This window comes from Macaca mulatta, chromosome 13 (assembly GCF_049350105.2).
Source record: "Macaca mulatta isolate MMU2019108-1 chromosome 13, T2T-MMU8v2.0, whole genome shotgun sequence".
NCBI lineage: Eukaryota > Metazoa > Chordata > Mammalia > Primates > Cercopithecidae > Macaca > Macaca mulatta.
The window spans coordinates 58130001-58151704 of NC_133418.1; the positions used below are offsets into that span (position 1 = coordinate 58130001).

At 37.1% G+C, this 21704-nt stretch overlaps 1 protein-coding gene across 13 annotated transcripts in view; it reads right to left on the reverse strand.

The window, feature by feature from the left end:
• The window catches only part of MEIS1 (Meis homeobox 1), a 141421-nt gene that overhangs the window by 6786 nt on the left and 112931 nt on the right, over positions 1-21704 (reverse strand). For all 13 annotated transcript variants that reach the window (XM_077958653.1, XM_077958656.1, XM_077958651.1 and 10 more), the window contains one exon: positions 17959-18035. In XM_077958653.1, coding sequence (XP_077814779.1) covers positions 17959-18035 — 77 coding nt within the window. The remainder of the gene's footprint in view (positions 1-17958; positions 18036-21704) is intronic.

Sequence of the window (21704 nt, forward strand, 5' to 3'; positions counted from 1 at the left end):
TTCTCATTATAAGCACAGGTGTAGCACAAACACCATGTGAAATAACCAATTAAAATGAAAAAAAAATCTGCTTTTTCATTAGCTGCCTTCACTGCATGACCAATTAGAAAATTATTTAATATTAATATTCTGCATATACCAAAAGTAATTTTCATAGTAACTAATGTAGGTAAGAGAGCAAAAACATCTCTTTATCTATGGTACTGTTCATAATCTGCAGACTCTTAGAGAGAAGGAATTCTATTAACTTTCTTTTTCCAGACTTTTTAAAAACATAATCTTTTATGGATATGACTTATACTACTTACCTAAAAATAGGAAGAGACATTTTTAACAGATGAGAAGACTGAGCTCAGAGAAATTAGATGACTTCTTTGAGGTCGCATGTTACCAAATAGATGTTAATAATTTGCTAAATGACACACAGCTGTCAGTGGTAGCGAGCACCCTTCTCTCTGGTGCTCTGGCGAGGTGACCAGAGCACCGCAACTACTGCGCCACTCATCTAGAATATCCAGACTAAATAGATATATAAAAATTAGCTGGATTTGAGCCAATTACCACTGGCAGCAACCCCAGTGTTTAGTCAAGGAACAAGCATGACTGTGAACATTTTGTAAATTGAAAATTTTGATGGCTGCACTGTTTGTGTGTATAGGCAAAGATAAGGCTATTCAAAAAGAGAGAGAGAGAGAGAATACAGTGACTTGACTTATCTGTATTCCAAAGCTTGTCTCCATCATACTCACATGTTCAGACTCCGATAAACTAATTCATAATAATCAACTCAGGTTCTATGACTATTAAAGTCTTGAGTTCGTTTTTAAAAATTACACCTCAGGTTTGGAAAGGGCTGTAACAGTCACTTCCTTTGGTCACTGACATGAATCTCCTGTATGATATCTGTCCCCCAAAAGGACATAGGTAACCCCTGCTGAACTAATACAGCACTCATCACCTTATTGAGAGGCCACCCCATCTATAAACAAGGCTGTTAGAAGGTTCTGTCTTACTTGATCAAAAATATTTATGTTGGTGCAAAAGTAATTGCAGTCTTGCCATTACTTTCAATGGCAAAAACAACAATTACTTTTGCATCAACCCAATAGTTTCATCAGTACAACTCCTTGGGGTACTGCAAGCAATTCTAATTTTACTTCCATAGGATAGCCCTTCAAATAGTTAAACATAGCCATTATGCTTTATAGGCTTCTCCCCTCTAATCCTTAGGTTAAACATCAGTGATTCTTAAAAAGTGCCTTCTATGGCCGGGCGCGGTGGCTCACGCCTGTAATCTCAGCACTTTGGGAGGCCGAGGCGGGCGGATCACGAGGTCAGGAGATCGAGACCATCACGGCTAACACGGTGAAACCCCGTCTCTACTAAAAATACAAAAAATTAGCCGGGCGTAGTGGCGGGCGCCTGTGGTCCCAGCTACTCAGGAGGCTGAGGCAGGAGAATGGCGTAAACCCGGGAGGCGGAGCTTGCAGTGAGCCGAGATCGCGCCACTGCACTCCAGCCTGGGCGACAGAGTGAGACTCCGTCTCAAAAAAAAAAAAAAAAAAGTGCCTTCTAGAATGTGAGTCCTACTAGGATCTTGAGTTCATTCGACACCTGGGTCACTCTCTGCTCTCTGCTCTCTGCTCTCTGCTCTGTAGGCTGATCTTTGTCTATGTCCTCCTGAAGCCTTGCAGTGAACACCACCAAGGACATTCATTCCAGGCCTGCTCTGATCCCCAGGTAGAAAGCAAATACACACAAAAAATACCACAGCCTCTTAGCCAACTGCCCACAGGTACTAGATGTTATTTGTTTCTTTTTTGGTGGCAAGAACTGTTTGTTGTTATTAAGAACAGGGATGTAAGCTACCCCTAGAATATGTAGATATCAAAGGGGGAAACCTTTAATTAAAAAACAAAACATAAACAAAAACACTGAAAACCTGAGAAAACCTAATCACCTTTTCTGAGCCGTTTGACCACATTAGTAGGTCTACCTGCAACTTCTTGTGAAACATTTACTTTAAAAAATTCAATATAATGAAATATCATTAGTACACACAGGATGTAGTAATTTCTCAGAACGTTACTGAATTACAATTACTACACTTATATGAACAACTTATTATTTGGGGTCATGATGGACATCTATGTGAAAACAACTAAGTAAATAGCAAAATATTTTATTTTTTAAAACAACATCACCTTTTCAATCTTAAACTGTCTCCACACTTGATTCCCTTTAGTGTATTTTATCATTATCCCAGACTATTTTATACATCCTCTTTGGAATTATGCTACACACAGCAGAGCCATGTTTAGATGGCTTCAGGGTGAATTCAGATACAAAAACATTTTCCTTCTGGGCAAAGTAATAAAATGACATTCTTGCTCCTCCCACTATAAGTCAAACTGAGGTCAGTTCCCCCATCCCTCTATCTGTTTAAATAAACTGGTCCAGCTGTTTGTTTCTAAAATGCCCTTTGACCTTGTGTCTCATCCTCCCTGCTTTTGTGACAGAATGCTTTACTTTTCATTGTGGAAGAGTCTAAATTATCAAGAATTCTCTAAACACTAAACCAAAAAAAGAACTGTACATATGATGTGAACTTAAATGAACATATTGCCATTTTAAAATTCTGTAATTTTAAGAGGCACAAGTAAAATAGTTATCTTAAGCCGATGTGTGTGTATGTGTGTGTGTGTGTGTCTGTGTGTTCAAATATATATCTACATTTATGTACGAGCACATAAATATATATTAGAGATTCAACATAGAAGAAATAGTATTTTGGAAGAGAAATATAAAACAGAATGACAAAATTCTGGTTTGAATATACCATAAAAAATACATTCTCCAACAGCCACAAAATGGTTTGAGATAAAATACAAATACATATCTATGAAATACACACAGTCTTAGAATTTTCCATACTGATAAGATCTCCTTTACAAAGTATGTTAGTTTAAAGATGTAAGAGGAAGCTTTTGCAATTTTACAATTGAGGTCCTCATATTATATAGCCCTTAAAACTCAGATGTGGAATGTCAGGAGTACACAGGCACCTGACAGTTTTGCTCACTCATTACAATAGATAGTTACACACCTTGGCTTAATGAAATAGAATTCAAATTTGCCATACATTGGGATTCTTGAAAAAGTAAACCTTTTAGTATGCTTTAAGGTTAGAAAATGTCTCGTCTGCTTTTTCATTTACATTCGAACATAAGGTTTCTTAAAATCTAGTTTGTTTTGAAAACACGGTCTTCTTTTGTGAAGTACTTTTTAAGAACAGGACTCCCTGCAGGTGGTGGAAGACTGAATTAGGAGAAGAATCTTTATATTTCCTTTTTTTTTTTTCCACAGAATCATGAATTAGAATTTCTTCTTCTGACCAAACTATTGCCAGTCTCAAAACAGAAAACTTTACAAAGGAAAGGAAGACAATGGGTTTACTCTACAGCTTTATTTCATGTCCATATAGAAATATATTTCTTTTTTACTTAGTTGTTTAAGACTCAAGTCCTAAAAAGCGAAAGAGAAAAGTTGGCAGGGGAGCAAAATCTCCAAAAATCTGAGACCTGGATCATCTAAAAACTGAATTTTATTTTGAATTTTTTATAGGAATCTGACAAGGAGAATGGGAAGTTACTGTGACTCATGTTTAAAAAAGAAATACAGGAAGTTTTGCTTTGTTCTTTCTTTTTGTCCCCAGATGTTTATTTATCATTAAGCTTTTTTTTTTTTCATTGGACTAATTTCATCTATCTCCTTTTATTCTCAGTCTTTGGATACCTGAATAGTTTTCTGAGCAAGATCTGGCAGAACAGCTTTTTGAAACTGACCTTTGTCCTTTAGTTTATCCTCCACTCTTTTCCCTGGTCTCTTCCCCCAAAACCGAATTGCTAAGTTTAGTTTCCCTGTGTAAGAACCAGGAGGGGTGAGGAGATCACATTGGGCATCTGTTAGGAGCCAAAACACAAAGTAGTTTCCCAGTTTCACAGGCAACATTTTCCACATACCTTTGCCCTTTTCCTCCCTTGTATGGCTCTCTGTAATACTGATAAAAGTAAAAAAAAAAAAAAAAAAAAAAAAAAAAAAAAAAAAAAAAAAAAATTACTTGCTCACTTTCAGAAATGGCATTTTCACCTTTACTCAAATAGTTCTATTCCTCAGTGTTTACCACTCCACTTACTCCCTGATGATTAAAGGAAGCCTACATTTGGTTACGTTAGCATGCCACAGGCAACTTAGTAAACCACAGAAAATCACAATGGTGTTGCTTCCAAACAACGACATGACTCTGCTTCACCCCCGTAGTGTTTCTTGCCAACTAGGCCTAAATGAATTGTCAGCAGGATAGTGGTGAACATAGAATTACTTCAGAAGGTTCCTAACTAGACACAGAGAAATATCATTTTACAACATCATGTACCTAAGAAGCTAATCAACTATTAAGAAAAGATTTCATTAATTAGTTAGATCGATTAGTGGCAATGCCTTCTATACCTATACTATCCCTTCAAGGAAGTGCTGATTATAATAATCTTTCTTTTATTAATATTTAGCTATAGTTAGGAATATCTCTATACAAACTTAGTAATAAAAATTAACACTGTGCATTCTTAAGTATAAGATTTCTGCATATACTATTCTTTATTCAATAGAAAATAAACATGCACAGATGATAATTGATATATAATTCGTTTTTGTGATTTCTATAAATATTTTCAAATTTTAGAATTTAAACCTCATGAAAAATCTTCGAATATAAAATGTCTCATTGGAAGGTAGTTGTCACATCCTGACATTTTGTTATTTTTCTATTCCAGGAATTTCCTCACCATAACATTTCTTTCATCTATATCATAGTCATTTAAATAAAATCAGATCTACTACTTTTTTTTTTAAGTCAGTATGCCTTAATAACTTTTAAGGCATGTTTTATAAACAAACCCTCAGGGAAAGAGTTCTAGTTATCTCCCAAAGAACTCTCTGTTCTTTTAAACAACAACAACAAAAAATCACTCAGAAATTTTTTTATTGCAATTCTTTATTTTAGATTTACATTTACTTATTGGATTTAATGATCCATAACTGTTGGTCTTCAGGGTCCAAGCCTTCTACACTCCCTTTTCTTTGTGAAATGAAATTTCATGAAACATGATTTTAAGACATTCAAGAAAGTTGACTCATTCTCAAGTCAAACCTTATGAAATCATGTTTTTGGCACCTTTTTCTAGTTTCTTAACCTCCTCCAGGATCTAACAGTTCCAAGAGTACAATACATCATCTGTGTGTCTGGGGGTTGGGGAGGTGGAGAACAGCGGCAGGAGGAGAATAGACAGGAGGGGAAAAGGGAGCACCTCTCCTCTCCACCCACCCGATAAACGTAATATTGAAATTTGCTCAAATAACAAGAAGTCCATCAATCAGACACATGAAAAATTTTCCTTCTCTAACGGTGTTGGGAGTATTTGCCAGATTACTCTAGAAATAACTGAAGTTGTCTACCCCAGTTGAGGAAGCTAATTACATATACAATTTTCTTTTCTTTTCTTTTCTTTTTTTTTTTTGGAGACAGAGTCTCACTCTGTCTGTTGCCCAGGCTGGAGTGTAGTGACATTATCACAGCTTAGTAACCTCCACCTCCCTGGCTCAAGTGATCCTCCCACCCACGTTAGCCTCCTGAGGACTACAGTGATGCACCACCATGCCTGGCGAGTTTTTGTCGTTTTGTATTTTTTTGTAGAGATAAGGTTTCACTATATTGCCCAGGCTGATCTTGAACTCCTGAGCTCAAGCCATCCAACCTCCTCGGCCTCCCAAAGTGCCGGGCGTGAGACACTGCACCCGGCCACCAAAATTCTCTTTAAAGCAGCTTGTGAAATGAATCAATCACTAGTTGACAATGATGATGCAAAGTAATAACAAAACTCATGTATTATTTTGGACTTAGGCACTAAAATAAATTTCAAATAATTCATCACTTGGTATGTATTACAGAAAATTTTCCTTGAAAGCAAATTTTGAAACCATTTCTTTATTCTTAAAAAAAAAAAAAAAAAGTGATAGTAGGGAGCGGTGGCTCATGCCTATAATCCCAGCACTTTGGGAGGCCAAGGCAGGAGGATCATTTGAGCCTGGAGTATAAGATCACCATGGGCAACATGGTAAAACCCTGTCTCTACAGAGAAAAAAACAAGAATTATCTGGGTCTGGTGGTGCACACCTGTAGTCCCAGCTACGAGGAAAGCTGAAGCAGAAAGATTGCTTGAGTCAGGGAGGTGAAGGCTATGGAGAATCATGACCATCATGCCACTGCACTCCAGCCTGGGCAACAGAGTGAGACAGGGTTTATATTTATATTTAAATAAATATGAAATATTAACTTACATGTAACAAACAATTTGCCAAATTTGAGTTTGTATAACCTTATGGAGCTAGAAAAAATTGTGGTTTAGAATATAGATTTACAATGATTATTAGCACAATGTAGAAGATGATCTAGGATAATATAACAAAATTTCCTCTACTAATGAAAAAGCTAAAATAGGTATAATAATATCTTCAAAGAATAGAAGTGTCTTTCTTTAGTTTAATAGCTGAACCATTTTTCATTTAAATTCCAATTTTTCCTTATTCACAAAAAGTCAATAAAATTGAATTTAACAAAACATCCCTTACACATTACTGAATAAATGTATCTATTTAAAGCAAATTCTAGTTTTCTGCCAATCTCCATTATAAATAGGATGAGCAGATAATTTGTCAACTAAACTGGGACACATTTGAGAGTGAAGAGGCACTGTTAATAATTACACTGGGCAATAGGCATAAACCATGAGCCTCCCAGGCAAGTGGGATGCATGGTCGCCTTAATGATCAAATATGCTTTATTTTCCAAAGAAAGTTTCCCCCAAATAATTTAAAACCCCGTTATGTTAGAATGGCGACCAGCCGCCGTATACATCACGTTTTTTTGTTTATTTGTCTGTTTGTTTGTCTTTGAGAGAGTCTCTCTCTCTCTGTCACCCAGGCTGAAGTGCAGAGTGGTTCGGTCTCAGCTCACTGCAACCTCTGCCTTCTGGGTTCAAGTGATTCTCCTGCCTCAGCCTCCCTAGTAGCTGAGATTATAGGCAGCTGCCAACATGCCCAGCTAATTTTTATATTTTTAGTAGAGACAGGGTTTCACCATGTTGGCCAGCCTGGTCTCGAACTCCTGACCTCAGGTGATCTGCCCGCCTCAGCCTCCCAAAGTGCTGGGATTACAGGCATAAGCCACTGTGCCTGGCCCTAATCAGGTATTAAAGAATCTTAGCTCCATATTGGAGTGCCTTTGAGCTCCTTCCTTTCTCTAGGATCTTGCCTGTAGTAGCCTCAGCTCTCCAAGTCTTCAGCAACCATAAACCTCCAGACCTGGAGTCTCTGCTCATGTCAAGAGAGGATATCTCAAAATTTAGCTTCATTTCTAGTTCCGTCTGGTTACAAAATTAGGCTACAGAATGGCACAACGAAGATGATTTGACTTGAATGGAGGCTTGCATCTATTCCTTGGAATGTTTACTGTGACCTCTGCTTTAATGAGTAAAGCTTGAAACCTAAGCTCTATGTAATAATATATGTCAATATGTAACCTGTAGACCTTTAAAATACAAATGGAAACACACTTAAAGGAGAACAATCTCTCAAATAAAGACAATAACATTAGCAAAATGACATCTTGGAATTTGTCAAATCTTTGAAAATGCTTATGGTCATCTAAGTCATTTTGAGGGAACTTTGTGAATTTTACTGCTGAGTTGCTGGATTTCAGTGTGACATTTTTTTTTTTTTGAGATGGAGTTTTGCTCTTGTTGCCCATGCTGGAGTGCAATGGCTCACAGCAACCTCTGACTTTTACATTCAAGCGATTCTCCTGCCTCAGCCTCCTGAGTTGCTGGGATTACAGGCGTGCACCCCCGCTCCCAGCTAATTTTGTATTTCTAGTAGAGACGGGGTTTTTCCATGTTCATCAGGCTGGTCTCGAACTCTGACCTCAGGTGATCCGCCTGCCCCGACCTCCCAAAGTGCTGGGATTACAGGCATGGGCCACCGCACCCAGCCAACTATCCTTTTCTTTGAACCTCATTCATAATTATCACAGTCAAAACACTACCCAGTGGCAGGGAAAGTCAGAGCACTGAGTAATGAGAAGAATATGAGAACTGAGTGGGAAAACGGCCACTCACTGGCTCTGAGATCTTAGCAGTATTTAGGTGCTGAAATTGGGATGATCAAATGAAAAGTGCTTTGCAAATTATACAAACCTAAGACAGGTGTTGGCTGTGATACTGTCATTCTCAAAAATACATAATGGTATCAAAACTTGCATATGAATGCTTATAATGGCAAGAGATGAATATCAAATGCCCATCCACTGATAAATAGGTAAAAAAAGATACCTTATATCCATACAATGGAACATTGCTCAGCCATGAAAGAGAATGAAGTACTGATAATACATGCTACAACATGGATGAACCTTGCAAACATTATGCTTAGTGAAAAAAGGCAGTCACAAAATACCACATATTCCATGATCACATTGCTGAAATGTCTAGAACAGGCAAATATAGAGACAGAAAGTAGATCAGTGGTTGCCAGGAGTTGTTGGAGAGAGAGATGGAAGTATAAAGAGGGGTAATAGCTAAAGGGTACAAGGCTTCTTTTTAAGGTGGTAAAAATGTTTTCAAATTTACTCTGGGGATGGTTACACAACTCTGTGAACATACTAAAAATGATTGAATTAAATGGGTGAATTGTATGGTTTATGAATTATATCTCAATACAGCTGTTAAAAATAAGTACAATCTACAGAATCAGTCCTAGCCCTGCCTCTAATTAGCCCTGAGCCTCATCTGTCATATGATGCATAAATTCTCTCCCTCCCAGGACTTTTACTCTATGGTTCTGTAGCACAGGGTTTCTAAAATTCTAACCCATGTTCCCTTTTGGCACACCAAAAATCTTATATTCCTTTGTTATTTGCAATTTCAAAAGAATTAGCATGACTAAAAACAACATTTAATTTTCGATATGCTTTTATAATACTATATTCACTCAAAATGATTGTGACATGCTTCTTACGCGCCCCCTCCCTGCTCTCTGCGCCCCCTCCCACCCCACCCCAAGTCCTCATCATAGAAATCTCTGCCATAACCTACTATACTTTCCTTTCTGTAAACAGTATTGTCAGGTGACCAGCCAGGGGGCTGAGATCCTACATCTTTTTGTACATGTTCAATTCTTTCCATAAGCTTTTACAACATCCCCCAACCCCTCCCTGGCCCTTTCCAGGTATATCTGAACTGTGACCCAAACTAGGGAACAAATAAAGTCAACCATGGCAGATGTCCTAGTGATATAGGCTAACAAAACCCTTCAACCAGACAACAAACCTCAAGACTACTGGTATGCGTTTGATTTAGTTAGCATCCTAGAGTAAAAATACTGAAAACTTACATGCACGTGTGTGTGTGTGTGTGTGTGTGTGTGTGTATAATTATATGGTGCATTAACTTCCATCCATAGGAAACATAGTGTTTTTGAAAAAAAAAAGTGACTTTATCAATTTTAAGTCAGATCTCACCAAGGGCAGGACATTTATTTTTGAGCTAAGTTACATGTAACTCCAATCATCTCCCCCAGACCTAGAAGAATTAATGTGTTTGAAAAAGGAAATAGTTTTTCCCTTCTTCAGCCATAGGATCTAATCTTGTGAGGCACTGGTTAGTTAAGAGGGTAAAAAGGAAAAGAGACCTCTCAAATATGTCGGAACAGATTAATATTTTTTGTTTATTTGTTATTGTTCAGGCGTCAGGAGCATGATAGAGTTAATTATTTTCCATATTAAGGGGTCAGGCTAAGAGCATTGTAAAAATGGAAATGAAATAGACAGGAAAATATTGATGATTATGAGGGCATTAAACAGGACAGCCCTATATTTGCCAAAGTTACAGGCATCCACATTGTTGGAGGGTTTTTGTTTTTGTTTTTTTAATGTCCTCTTTCCCCTTGAGAATCAAAAACGAAGCAGAACATAACCCTCAGCGTCCACAGAAAGCTCCTCGGCATTCACACACTGGAGCAATGCAGACCGGATCTGAGACCAACGTTTGCCCTCGGAAACACTTCCTTCCCCCGAGCCCCTGGCTCCACTCCATTTTTCAAGAAAACTGTTCTATTCAACCAGGAGGCAACATTTGCCCCATTTTTCAATATTTCAGGCTGACTTTTTAACCACTCAAAAATGCTGTTTGTTTTCTGTAGGCACAGCCTGAAGCAAGATGATGATGTAAGTGAGAGGAGAGAGAGGGTCTCTCTGGGTACTGCGCTTCCGTGCTTAACGGTTAATCACCCAACACCAGCCTCAGCAACTGTTGACACAAAATAGGTGGAGATCAGGTCTGTGCAAGCAGAAAATACCAGAAAGGCAAACTATATGTAAACACACTTAAGACAGATTTGACAAGAATAGACCTAAACCTGACTTGCTAGGAAGCTACTAATGTCTAAAGCTTCAATGCCCCCCTTAGCCGAGTCTGTTTCCCCTTACAGAGCTTCCTTTGAGAAGATAAAGAGTAACATTTTAAAAACTAAAATACATTTACAGAAGACAGCTGAGACATTTGTCCCCTTGGTTCACACAGTGAGTTTCAAATCTGCTCTTACATACAGGATTTATGTAATGTAATACAGTTCTTCCACATATACTTGGAGTGGAGCCAAATGAAAGGGGGGGAGAGAGAGAGAGAGAAAGAAAGAGAGAGAGAGAGAGAGAGAGAACACGTACACACAACCACAATTCAAAAAGTTATTTCTCCTGACCTATAAAACTCATGCAAAGAAGCAAATTGATAATGCTTAAACAGTCTTTTAATCTTATCTAACTGACACCTGACAACCCATTACTTATAGATTATTAATGCATCCACTAAAAAGTTTGTCATGTTCAAAATTACTGGAGAAAAAGATTGAATGCCTGAGGAAAAAACAAATTTTGCTGTACAATAACTTCAGAAATTTCGAGCCTATTATCTGTCATGCCCTTCATAGACTCATAGCACTCTGCTAAAAACAACTGATTTATCTTTATTATGAATCCTAAAATGACAGCACACATCTTTTTCATGTCTTGCAATAATGTTTAATTTCATCTCGTTTTTATTTTACCGTGTTTGATTTGCTTATTTAAGATGAGGAAAAGTTACAACTACAACTTTTTAATTAATCTCTCTGTTTGTCTCTTTATCAAAGTGGTTTTTTTTCTTCCCCACTCCTACGGTAAAGCTGGAATGAGAGTTTCAGAGCACGCACTTTACTTCTCTTTGATTCACATTATTATACAGTCTAGAATATTACAGCTAAAAGAGTTATTTGAGTCCTGACTAATTAGTCCTACTTGTCCATTTTAAACCAGAGGACACTGTCGCCTACATCCAAGGAGTGGGGATGAAGGATGAAATGTTTTGATTGCAGCGACCTGTCCCTGCATTTCCCCTTCCCATACTTGCCCTGTGTAAATTTGAAGTTGTCATGAGGCTTACACCTTAGCCACCTGTGGATAAGGCGTAGCCAAGCTCTTCCCCCTTGACTGTAACCCCTCAACCCTACGCTCTCTCCCGGGAAATGGCAGTCAAGTCCTGCTCCTTCAGGCTGCCTGAAGCACAGCCTGTTGTTTGCATTTCTCTGACCAGATACTTTCAGACACACTGAAAACAAGAAGACTGGCTTAATTAGGATTTGCAACAAGAGTTGTGCTGACCTGCATACCATGTTCAAAGTCAACCACCATGCCACTGGTTTCATTGCCTTGAAATGAATCATAAATATTCAGATCATAAATATTGGGTCCCTGCTGGGTAAATCAAGTCTCCCAACTCACTCGGCTCTGAGCCTCACTTGAACCCCAACCCTACAGGGCCCTGACACACTTCCTCAGGTTGTACCAGCCAGATCGCAGCTTCCAGCTCGTGTCTTGTCCTGAGAAGCTCTGCAACTTCCTTTGAATGCTGGCTGGAGGAGAAACAGTGGTTACACAAAACCGTATTTGGACTTTCAAATCCACCCTTCCTACATCCTAGACCTTCATTTCTTTTCTCACCTAGACTTAGGGCCCCATGGCGGAAGGGGCAGGGTTTTTCCAGCCGGCACAGTAGTTCAAAGTGTACCCTTTCATAAGAAGCTTTCATCTTTAACAGTATTAACGATGCGATTTTACGCAGTGGGGAAAAGCTCTGAGTAAACTTATGGTGTAAAACTTACAACAAAGTATATTTAACAGACTGCAGAGTCATTTTCAAAGAAGACTGTTTGTTGGAAATTTTTTAAATCTGCAGGAAAAAAAAAAAAAAGCAGTGTCTGTGTTGAACTCTTAAGACTCTCTGACATGACAATACCTGAAGGTTTCTAAATTCACAGCTCTTTTCCCTGCAAGCTATTTGCTCAGCTTTCCTAATAATACCCTGCCTGTCTGGCGCCCCGCCAGCTCTGTCTCAGGCAATATGCAAGCTAAACATTTTTTGACTGATTTCAATATTTTCTTATGAGCAACTAGACAGTATTTTATCTAGTGAGTATTACTGATTGCTATAATCTAAGCCCAGAGTAAGCGTCTGTAAAGGTAATATTATTGGAATTGACACTGAAGGTGAGAAGCATAGCAATTAACCGAGGCTTGAAGAACAACAACCCATTCTGAAATATTCTGGGGAGTTCTTCCATTTGTATTTCTCCTTCTTTTTTAATATACCGCACCTGTTACTCCATTGATCAATTAGGAAGTCTACTTTAAATGTACGTTACACTTCAATTCTCAAGGGAAAAAGTTAAACCACCTGCTTAATACAATTACTTTCTATGTGTGAAGCTGTTCCATCCCTAGTGGTTCATAGGCAAGGAAAATCACCAAACAGCCCGCACTTTAATTTTGTAGTTGAATAGCAAACAAGTGACCCAGAGCCTCTTGCATCGTGCACTGTTTTTTTCTTTTTTTACATCTGTTTTCCTTGCTTTTGTGTCATGTCTCTGTTTAGCTTTATTGACAAAACAATCTGTGTCTAATATTCAAACAACATCTGTAAAATGTATTATTAAATTATGTTGGAAGAAAAAGCAGAACAATTCTATGAAACCCTATGACCCCTATTGATTTTTAGATCACAGAAGTTGAAGGGATAATTTGTGAATGTTTTAACATTTACATCTAAACAGGTACCTATATTTATAGAATCTTTGATTATTTGTAAAAGTATTTGCTACATTATTACCATAACTCAGAAAGAAACTTGACCTTTAACAGTTGAATCTGTTTATTATAATAAAGGAGATCTTATTTTTAAAAAATAAGTTTACATTTTTACTTGCCAGTGGCATAAATCTCTAAGGATAACATACTTTTTTTTCCCACTAGTAATAAATGGGAAGTGATGCCTGAATGCTTTGCAGCTTTGAAAGCAATAAATGAAGTAACTAGGAAAATCTGGTATGAGCACTAAATCTAAGAAATGTAGAGTACGATAGTTCTGAACAGTGTCATCTTGGCTGCTAGGATGCAACCTGGAATTTTATATACCCTCTTGATGGAGAATAATTTTTCTCTATATATAAATACTGTATTTCACATACACTATATATTTTGCACCTAAAACCCATATTGCCTTCTCAGAGCATAAAGGGATAATCACTTAATATCAGGCCTTAATGGGAAAGTGTTTGGATGAGGAGTAGTAAACAAAGAAACTGTAAAATGTATTCAATACACCCTAGGCCAAAACTCTGCTGAGGCAGGAGGTGACTGAGGCCTCCAGTAAGTACAACACAATCACAAGAGATAAGTTTTCATCACAGGGAATTCCCAGGTCTGCAACACTGGTGTGATCACGTATAAGGGAATTTTTATCTGACCATTCTACACTCACATTTTCAATATAAAAAAAATTAAGTTGGTCTATTCAGGAGAAAATCAACCAAGTATTGATTGTGTGTGTGTATGTGTGTTTTCTGTAAAGTTCTACTTAAACACTTAAAGGTTTAAATAACCATCTAATCTCAAAATTTAAGATGATTCTACTTAAATTACTAAAATATTTAGCATATTGATAATGTTTGCACTGCTGATATAACACAAGTATTTGTTACAACCACAACAACAATAAAAAAGCAAAAAGACAAAAGCCCCTGATGCTATTATTTATCATTTTTGGATACAATTATAATTGGGAGCAAGGAACCAAAGAAGGAAGAATACACAAATCTATGGTGCATATTATGTTTCAAAAACGATTACACTTTTAAATCTAAGTCTACCACAACATAGTAGATTGAAATATTTAGGCAACTAGTTATGGAGGTTGATTTTTAAAAAACAAGCAATTACATCAACTACTTAGATAATTTATGTAAAAATATTTTACTCAAATTATTTACATAATTGCCTCAATTCTCAAAAAAATTATTGGCATAGACTTGGCCTACAATGTCACATCTAATAAATATCACATTCCATCCTAGGGCCCACATGCTGTAAGTACTGATGCCAACTGTTTTAAGATTCTTTCTCACCATTTTTATTCTGACAATTGGATCAAAGTAAGAGTTACAACAAGACATTCTTTTGTCCAGATTTTCTCTTAAGTAATCAAATCAGTCTTATTGTTTTACTTTTAAGTTCTCTCTTTTGCCTTTCTCCCCTCAAATCCCATGTGCTTTAGCCTTAGCCACCTGAGGCAGGTAGTATATATTACTATGTCAATTAGAGAAATGTAAAATTAGTTCAGTGATGAAGTGAAAGAACCATTAAAATGTAGCAAACTTCTTGTCTATTTTTCAGTCAAAGCCTAACTTAAAACTGCATCAGCCAGGGTTTCTATGACACTCTAACAACTAGACATGAGTTTATATTTTTCACTTACATATTATATATTTTGATACATTATGTTGCTGCCAATAATTATGACTGATCTACACTCAACCTGCCCTTCAGCATTTTATTGAATTGCATTTCAACAGTGACTCATAGTTCATACAAAAATGTACATGTGTGTTAACAAGTTTTAAGAAATCCAAGAAGGAAGACACAGATGTTTAAATAAGTGAAAGGGAAATGCAGAAATACTAATGATGACATTTTCAAAATTATTACTTTTAGTAGGAAATAACTTTCCTGCTATGTACTGATACTCAGTATAGATAAGATAAAAAACATTTTTTATAAAAATGTTTATAAGCTGGGTGCAGTAGCTCACGCCTGTAACCCCAGCACTTTGGAAGGCTGAAGTGGGTGGATCTCTTGAGCCCCAGAATTAGAGACCAGCCTGGGCAACATAGCAAAACCCCTGCCTATACAAAAGAAAAAAAAATTAACCAGGCATGGTGGCATATGCCTGTATTCCCAGCTACTGGGGAGGCTGAGTCAGGAGGATCACTTGAGCTAGGAGTTGGAGGTTGCAGTGAACCATGTTCATGCCACTGCACTCCAGCCCAGGCAACAGAGCAGGACTCGGTCTCAAAACAAAACAAACAGGAAGAGGTTTCCACAAAAATTAATAAACCATTAAAAATTCAAATCAAACATGCTATTGTCATTATTTGTCAAAATGAAGAAAAACGATCTCTCTTACAACTTTTGGTTACTTGAGGGACATTTTCTACAGCAAACAAAGTTGTTAAATGTTGAAACAATTGCAAAATGCAAAGCACTGAGGTGCAAGAAAAGCTACTTCTAACTCCATCTATATACAAGTAGAGAGAACCCACACACTGCACAAAATGACAGTTAAGCACAGAATTGTGTTTCTGTCCCAAATAACTAAGTAAAGGCTATTTTTAAGTTATTTACCTGTGCAGAATTGAATAGCAGTGTCAAATTTAGGGTAAAGTCTGCATATAATTTAAAATTATTTTAGAGTGTGAATTAAAACTTTTAAACATCCTTTCTCTCCCTTCTGGTTACAAAACTGAGAAAGTCGAATTATGATCATTGATTAGGAAGATTGCTCTCTGGCAGAGATTGTGCATAGAATCTAGAAAACTGTATGTGTGTGTATATATATATATATATATTGCTTGAAGTCACAAGAATGCCTTCCTCTTCCTGCATTCACAGGAAATATCCCATAATAAGGCTGTCCACCCATAGTAAGCAACTTGTACTGGGACTTGTTCTCCGGTAACTGTGTTTATGAGTGGAGTTTGCTAGCAACCCTGCAGAGGAAGAGAAATGGCTCACAGGATAGATCCCCTGAATGATAGCACTTTTCATTTCTTAACTAGAGAGCTTATCCTGCCACTCCTTCGCCCGCAAAAGGAACACTTCCCAGGGAAATGTGGACATTTGTGCAGCCTCCATTGTATTAAAACTGTCTCAACATCAGCTTTAAGTTTTAAAATACAGATATATGAATTTAGATGTGCGTGCAAAATTGATGGTCTCCCCTATAATGTCGTCCAGAACCATTGGAAAGTTCCAATATGTAGTATTAACAGCTTTGAAAATTAAGACACAGTAGCAGGTAGAAATAGGTAAACAAAAAACCTCAGCAGCCACACACCTCCTAGTAACACATTTAGATGTAGTATGCCTTTGCTTGGTTTACCATCCACTGATGGAAAGGGCTGCAAAAATTGATCTCTCAAGGCTGCAGTAAGGTCATAGAAATTGATAACTCTTACAAGCAATGCTTATGTGAGTCTGTCTGTGTCTTGCAGATAGTGCACTTTGTAAATTAATCCTCCAAAGGCAAATATATTGTAAGTAGCTTGTTATCTCTAAAATACTAAATTGAAGAATACATGGGATTATATTGACAGAAATTACATTTTCTGTAATGGGCTTTAATATATCTGAAATCTCTCCCAAAGGCTCCCAGGCTCTCTAACAGAGACGGTCTGTTAATGTAGGTGCAATAGACATCAAGAACAAATTTATTCACCAAAATGGATTAGGCCATGTAATCAGAGATTCTGTAATATTAATTTTTGACACTTATTGAATAGAAAGAAATACTTCTCTCTGCAAACTGGCATTCCTAGTTCTCCCCTTCCCCAGCCCAGGCTTTGGGCCTTTTCTGGATTTTACTTCAAAGAGGATAAGGTTTCCCCATCATAAACACTAATCTAAAAATATTAGGACAATTAATTAGATACACTTACTTTTGGAGGATATTGGATTTCGATACCCTTCAAATATGACACTAGCCCTGGGTGATTATATGAAACCTGGCTTTCAGCACATTCACAAAGGGTAATAAATCATACTTTCTCAAAGTCTCATTGCCACACTGCTGTACACTGAGTCAGAATATTGTTGGCTGGCACTTTGTACATAATCTCAGCTTTGCCCCACATCAGGAATTTACACTTTATTTAGAAACAGTATTGCACAGTCCTGAGATGCCTCAGGTTTGGAATAGCCTCAAAGAGAAACATAAATAATTTCTTCCTTTCAGTATTTGGGAGATAACAGTAAAGGAGAGACTATCCTTGAATGCATAGCCCTAACAAAATCTAACTGAATTTAGTTATTCAATGAATTTAAACCTGATGGATATGTGATGGTGGATTTTCTTGTTTTGTAGAAAATAGGATGATACGACTCTATCGATTACTCTGAAGGAGGGGAAAAAAGCCATAGAGAGAGATACATTGACAGAGCCATAGTGAATGTGAATTACACACATACTTATACTATGCATAAAATTGTCAACTTATAAAGGAGGTAGAAGGCAATACAATGTTTTATTTCCCATACTAGCAAATGTTCTCACATATCAGTCAACAGTTTGTTTTCACTTTTGGATCAACAAGCCACCAGGGAGAGCAGTGGCAACTGGGTGTGTCTTCTTAATGCAAAACATGAGCTGCAGGTTGCCAGAGGGGGAAACAGATTGTGTGTAGACGCAAAGCCAAATTACTTACCAATTGTTCACTTGAAGGATGGTGAGTCCTGTGTCTTGTGCCAACTGCTTTTTCTGTTCTTCAGAAGGGTAAGGGTGCTGAAAAAGAATTAAAAAGATATGCGTGCATCAGGCAATATTTAGGGCATTTTGTCAATAGCCTAAGTGTCTCATGAAGTCTATAATTAAAGGTAAAAATGCTGAGGTGTGTCACTCTTATTAATGGAATACTACATCATCTAATTAATGGCAGTAAAAGACAAGCCAATTACAAAGATTAGTGAAGTGTATAAATAGCTACTTAGGATACTTGCAGAACCTTGATACTGAGTTTATCCTTTAACAGGTTTATTTGTTGCAAACACAGAAAGTTTAGTATGATCTTCACTGTATTTTATAGGATTAAAATAAGGACAAGCCATTCGTTACCATCTAAAAGTAAACTGCCCTGATTTAATATATTCATTGAACCATAAATTTCTAAAGTTGACCCATGTGGACCAACAATCTCAGCTGAGGTCCCCATAGTGACATTCTCCCTCTAAAACACCATATTGCCAGATGCAAATCTCAAAACTAAAGTGGGTGTTATTAAACACACACACACACACACACACACACACACACACACAAAATTCATTTTAAGTCTTCAGAAAAAAAAAAAAATTCACCAATGTTGGTTTCCATATCTGAATGTCAACACATGCTGAGATTCTGAACACAGGCCAATATAAGGTCAAAGACCAGCATATTTTGCATGCTAAGAACAAGCCCAGCTATGTTCTTCAAGAGTCAGAGTAGATAAAAGTATTACAGGATTAGATAATAAAGTGAAATTCATACCTTCCTGTAAGAACGTTTGGAATTCTACTGAAATTAGTTTTGGCACAAATGCTTTCTGTTCACTAATCAAATACATCTAAATTTGAAATACATATTTCTAAAGCTTAGGGGAGGAGCTGAGGATGTGGTTTCCATCTACAGAGACATTAGCTTGCTTGAAACACCACATCTCAATAAATTATCCCAAGATAAAATTCTTCTGAGAGTCAACCCTCTATTGAATGGAAACCCTCATATGAATGGAAAAGGGCACCCCTAACCCTTAATTTAACTATCTGTGCCATTGAAACTAAATTCTGGTCTATTGAATGCTAATTAACACAGCTTTTAATTTAATTAATAATGTCTGATCAGATGCTAAAAAGGCTTGTTAATGACCACTTCAGTACTCTTATATGTAAGTTTAAATATGCTCTATATCTATACACAGGGGATTTGTTTGTGAACAGCACAGAGATCACAATTTTTCCATAAGCATTGTCTATGATTGTCACTTAATCAATAAATACACAATTAGAATAAGGCTTTGCTTTCATGGAATATAGCGCCTTTCTCTAAAGAGCTCCAAGTATATTACAGACAGGATGGTAATTAATCCCCATTATATCCCTTTGAGTAACATAAATGGAATCTATCATCCATTCTGTTTTACAGGTGAGGAAACTGGCCAGGGAAAGAGATGGCCAGAGGCAGACATAAGTCAGTGATATTTCCTGCTTCCCTTCCAGTGCCTAAGCCTCACCATGACCAAAGGATGTAGCAGATGCCTTTCATAATCCTCATTCATGTCTCCTGTGAAATAACCTTCAGACTGGTTACCATGGCCTACAAGGCCTGCCACCATCCAGCCCTGCCCACCTCTCAGATTTTGACACCTTCTTCTCACCCACTTCCTACTCCTCTACCCAGCCACACCATCCTTCTTTCTGTTTTCCTAACACCACCAGCTTTTCCCATCACTCAGGTTCTTATTCCAATGTCACTTTCAGCTCTCAGCTCAAATGTTCAGCTTTACCCTCCCCACCGCCCAGCACGCCGCCTTATCACACTCACATTCATCTTTTTCTTATTTCCCTAATAGCAAGCATCTCTCTCTGAAGCACCTGCTTTAATTATTTATTTCCTTGTTGGTGTGTCTTTTCCCACTCATCTACCAACGCTACTAAACCCATTGCCTTGCTTTCTCTCTATCCTTGCTCAAAGCCCAGACTGGGACATAACAGAAAATCACTAAATATTTGTGGAACAAAGGAATGGCTGTACCATGCCATGACAGACACTCTCCACTCAGAGGCAACATCAAAATGTATCATAAAGCAGAAGCAATTCAATTTAAGATCCATGACACTACCTTTGTTGCTTTATTCACAAAAGTGATGTCGACCCACTTTCTTCAAATACAGGTATATAAACCTCATAATAGCCTAAGATCATAAGTGACATTGGTGTTACTCAACAGAATGCCAGCCATTGCAACCAAAGTCTCACGACTGGCTACTGAGCTCAAAGCAATCCATTACCCTAAGGTTTAAAACGTAACTCCCACTGTACAAAGGTTTGGCACACAGTACAAACCAAACGAATTTCTTATCCCATGGATAGAACGCTGAATTATAGCTTGATATACAGTAGTTCTATGTCTATACTAGTTGAAGAATTGTACATAATATAAGTGACTCTATTAGACTGTATAAATGATGCTGCCACTCATTAACTATAGGACTTTGAACTACAGACAACTTTTCTTATCCTCAATTTTGTCATCCAGAGTTCTAAGATCTATTGAGGTTAAAGATTACCCAGGCTAGCAGTTCTTACAGTATTGCAATGCCAGAAGACAAGCTCAATTTTGAAATATGCAAATATTAGCATCCCACCATTGGCACTATGCGCCATATAAAGTTGTACACTGAAGTACACAAGTAACTTCCAATCTATAACATTTTCTGTAAAATATATTTGCTGACAGTTGTCCAGGTCTTACAGAAATCACTTTCAGGGATTTTTAATAGAATTAATAAATATGTCAACAGTCCCTCTTTAGTATAGCCAGATGGCAAAACTTTTTGCCCTGTCTTGTTAGTTGTGTCTTAATATTGTGACCAGAACTGGATAAAAATTATTATTTATGCCATTTATCTTTAGTTACTTTGAAAATTGAAAATTGTCACAGTAATTTATTTTCCTGTATTTTCAAGAGTACTTTTGCATGCCTGTTTGTGAGCAAGTTTTACAAACATTCCTACAAAGCAAATGGAATTCACATTTTATTTATGCAAGTGATGTCAGAAAAATTCTCTTTGAATCATTACTATTACCCAGATTACTAAAGTTTCAAAGGGTAGTAATATGGTTCTCAAAATTTCAGTGCAAATTTTGGTTGTTTCTTCACATCATGTAGTTTCTGATTTTATAATTTAAATATAAAATTAGAAAGTTCTACCCTTTTATTCCTCTGTCACTTTTCATGTGATCTGAGTTTAAGTAATTGGAACAAACTGTGTCTAATTTCGTGCAGCATAATTCCTAGGCAGCCTCAAGCTACGGAGGCTCAGCACTCTGTCTCCATTAAGAAATTTTCAGTTGTTCGGGATATAAATACTTTTTTAAATAGAAACAAAAGAGATTGGACAAATTAAATGTCACAATAATCTGGCCATTGTTAAGAGTAGAAAAAGGTATCAACAAAATTCCTAAACCCTTGTCTATGGTAGGTCAACTGAATGTTTTTCTTTTTCTCATAGTTCTTGGCCTTAGTGTCCCACAAACTTTCAATTCCCTGAGAAAAGTCTATAATTGCTAGAATCACATGAAAGCCGTGACTTCATGTAGCTAATCCTTAGCCAGCCAAAAATTCACAAAGAAGTAGGCTTTTAAACTGAAACCCAATACATTTCAATATCTTAAATCCTATGCATCTTTACT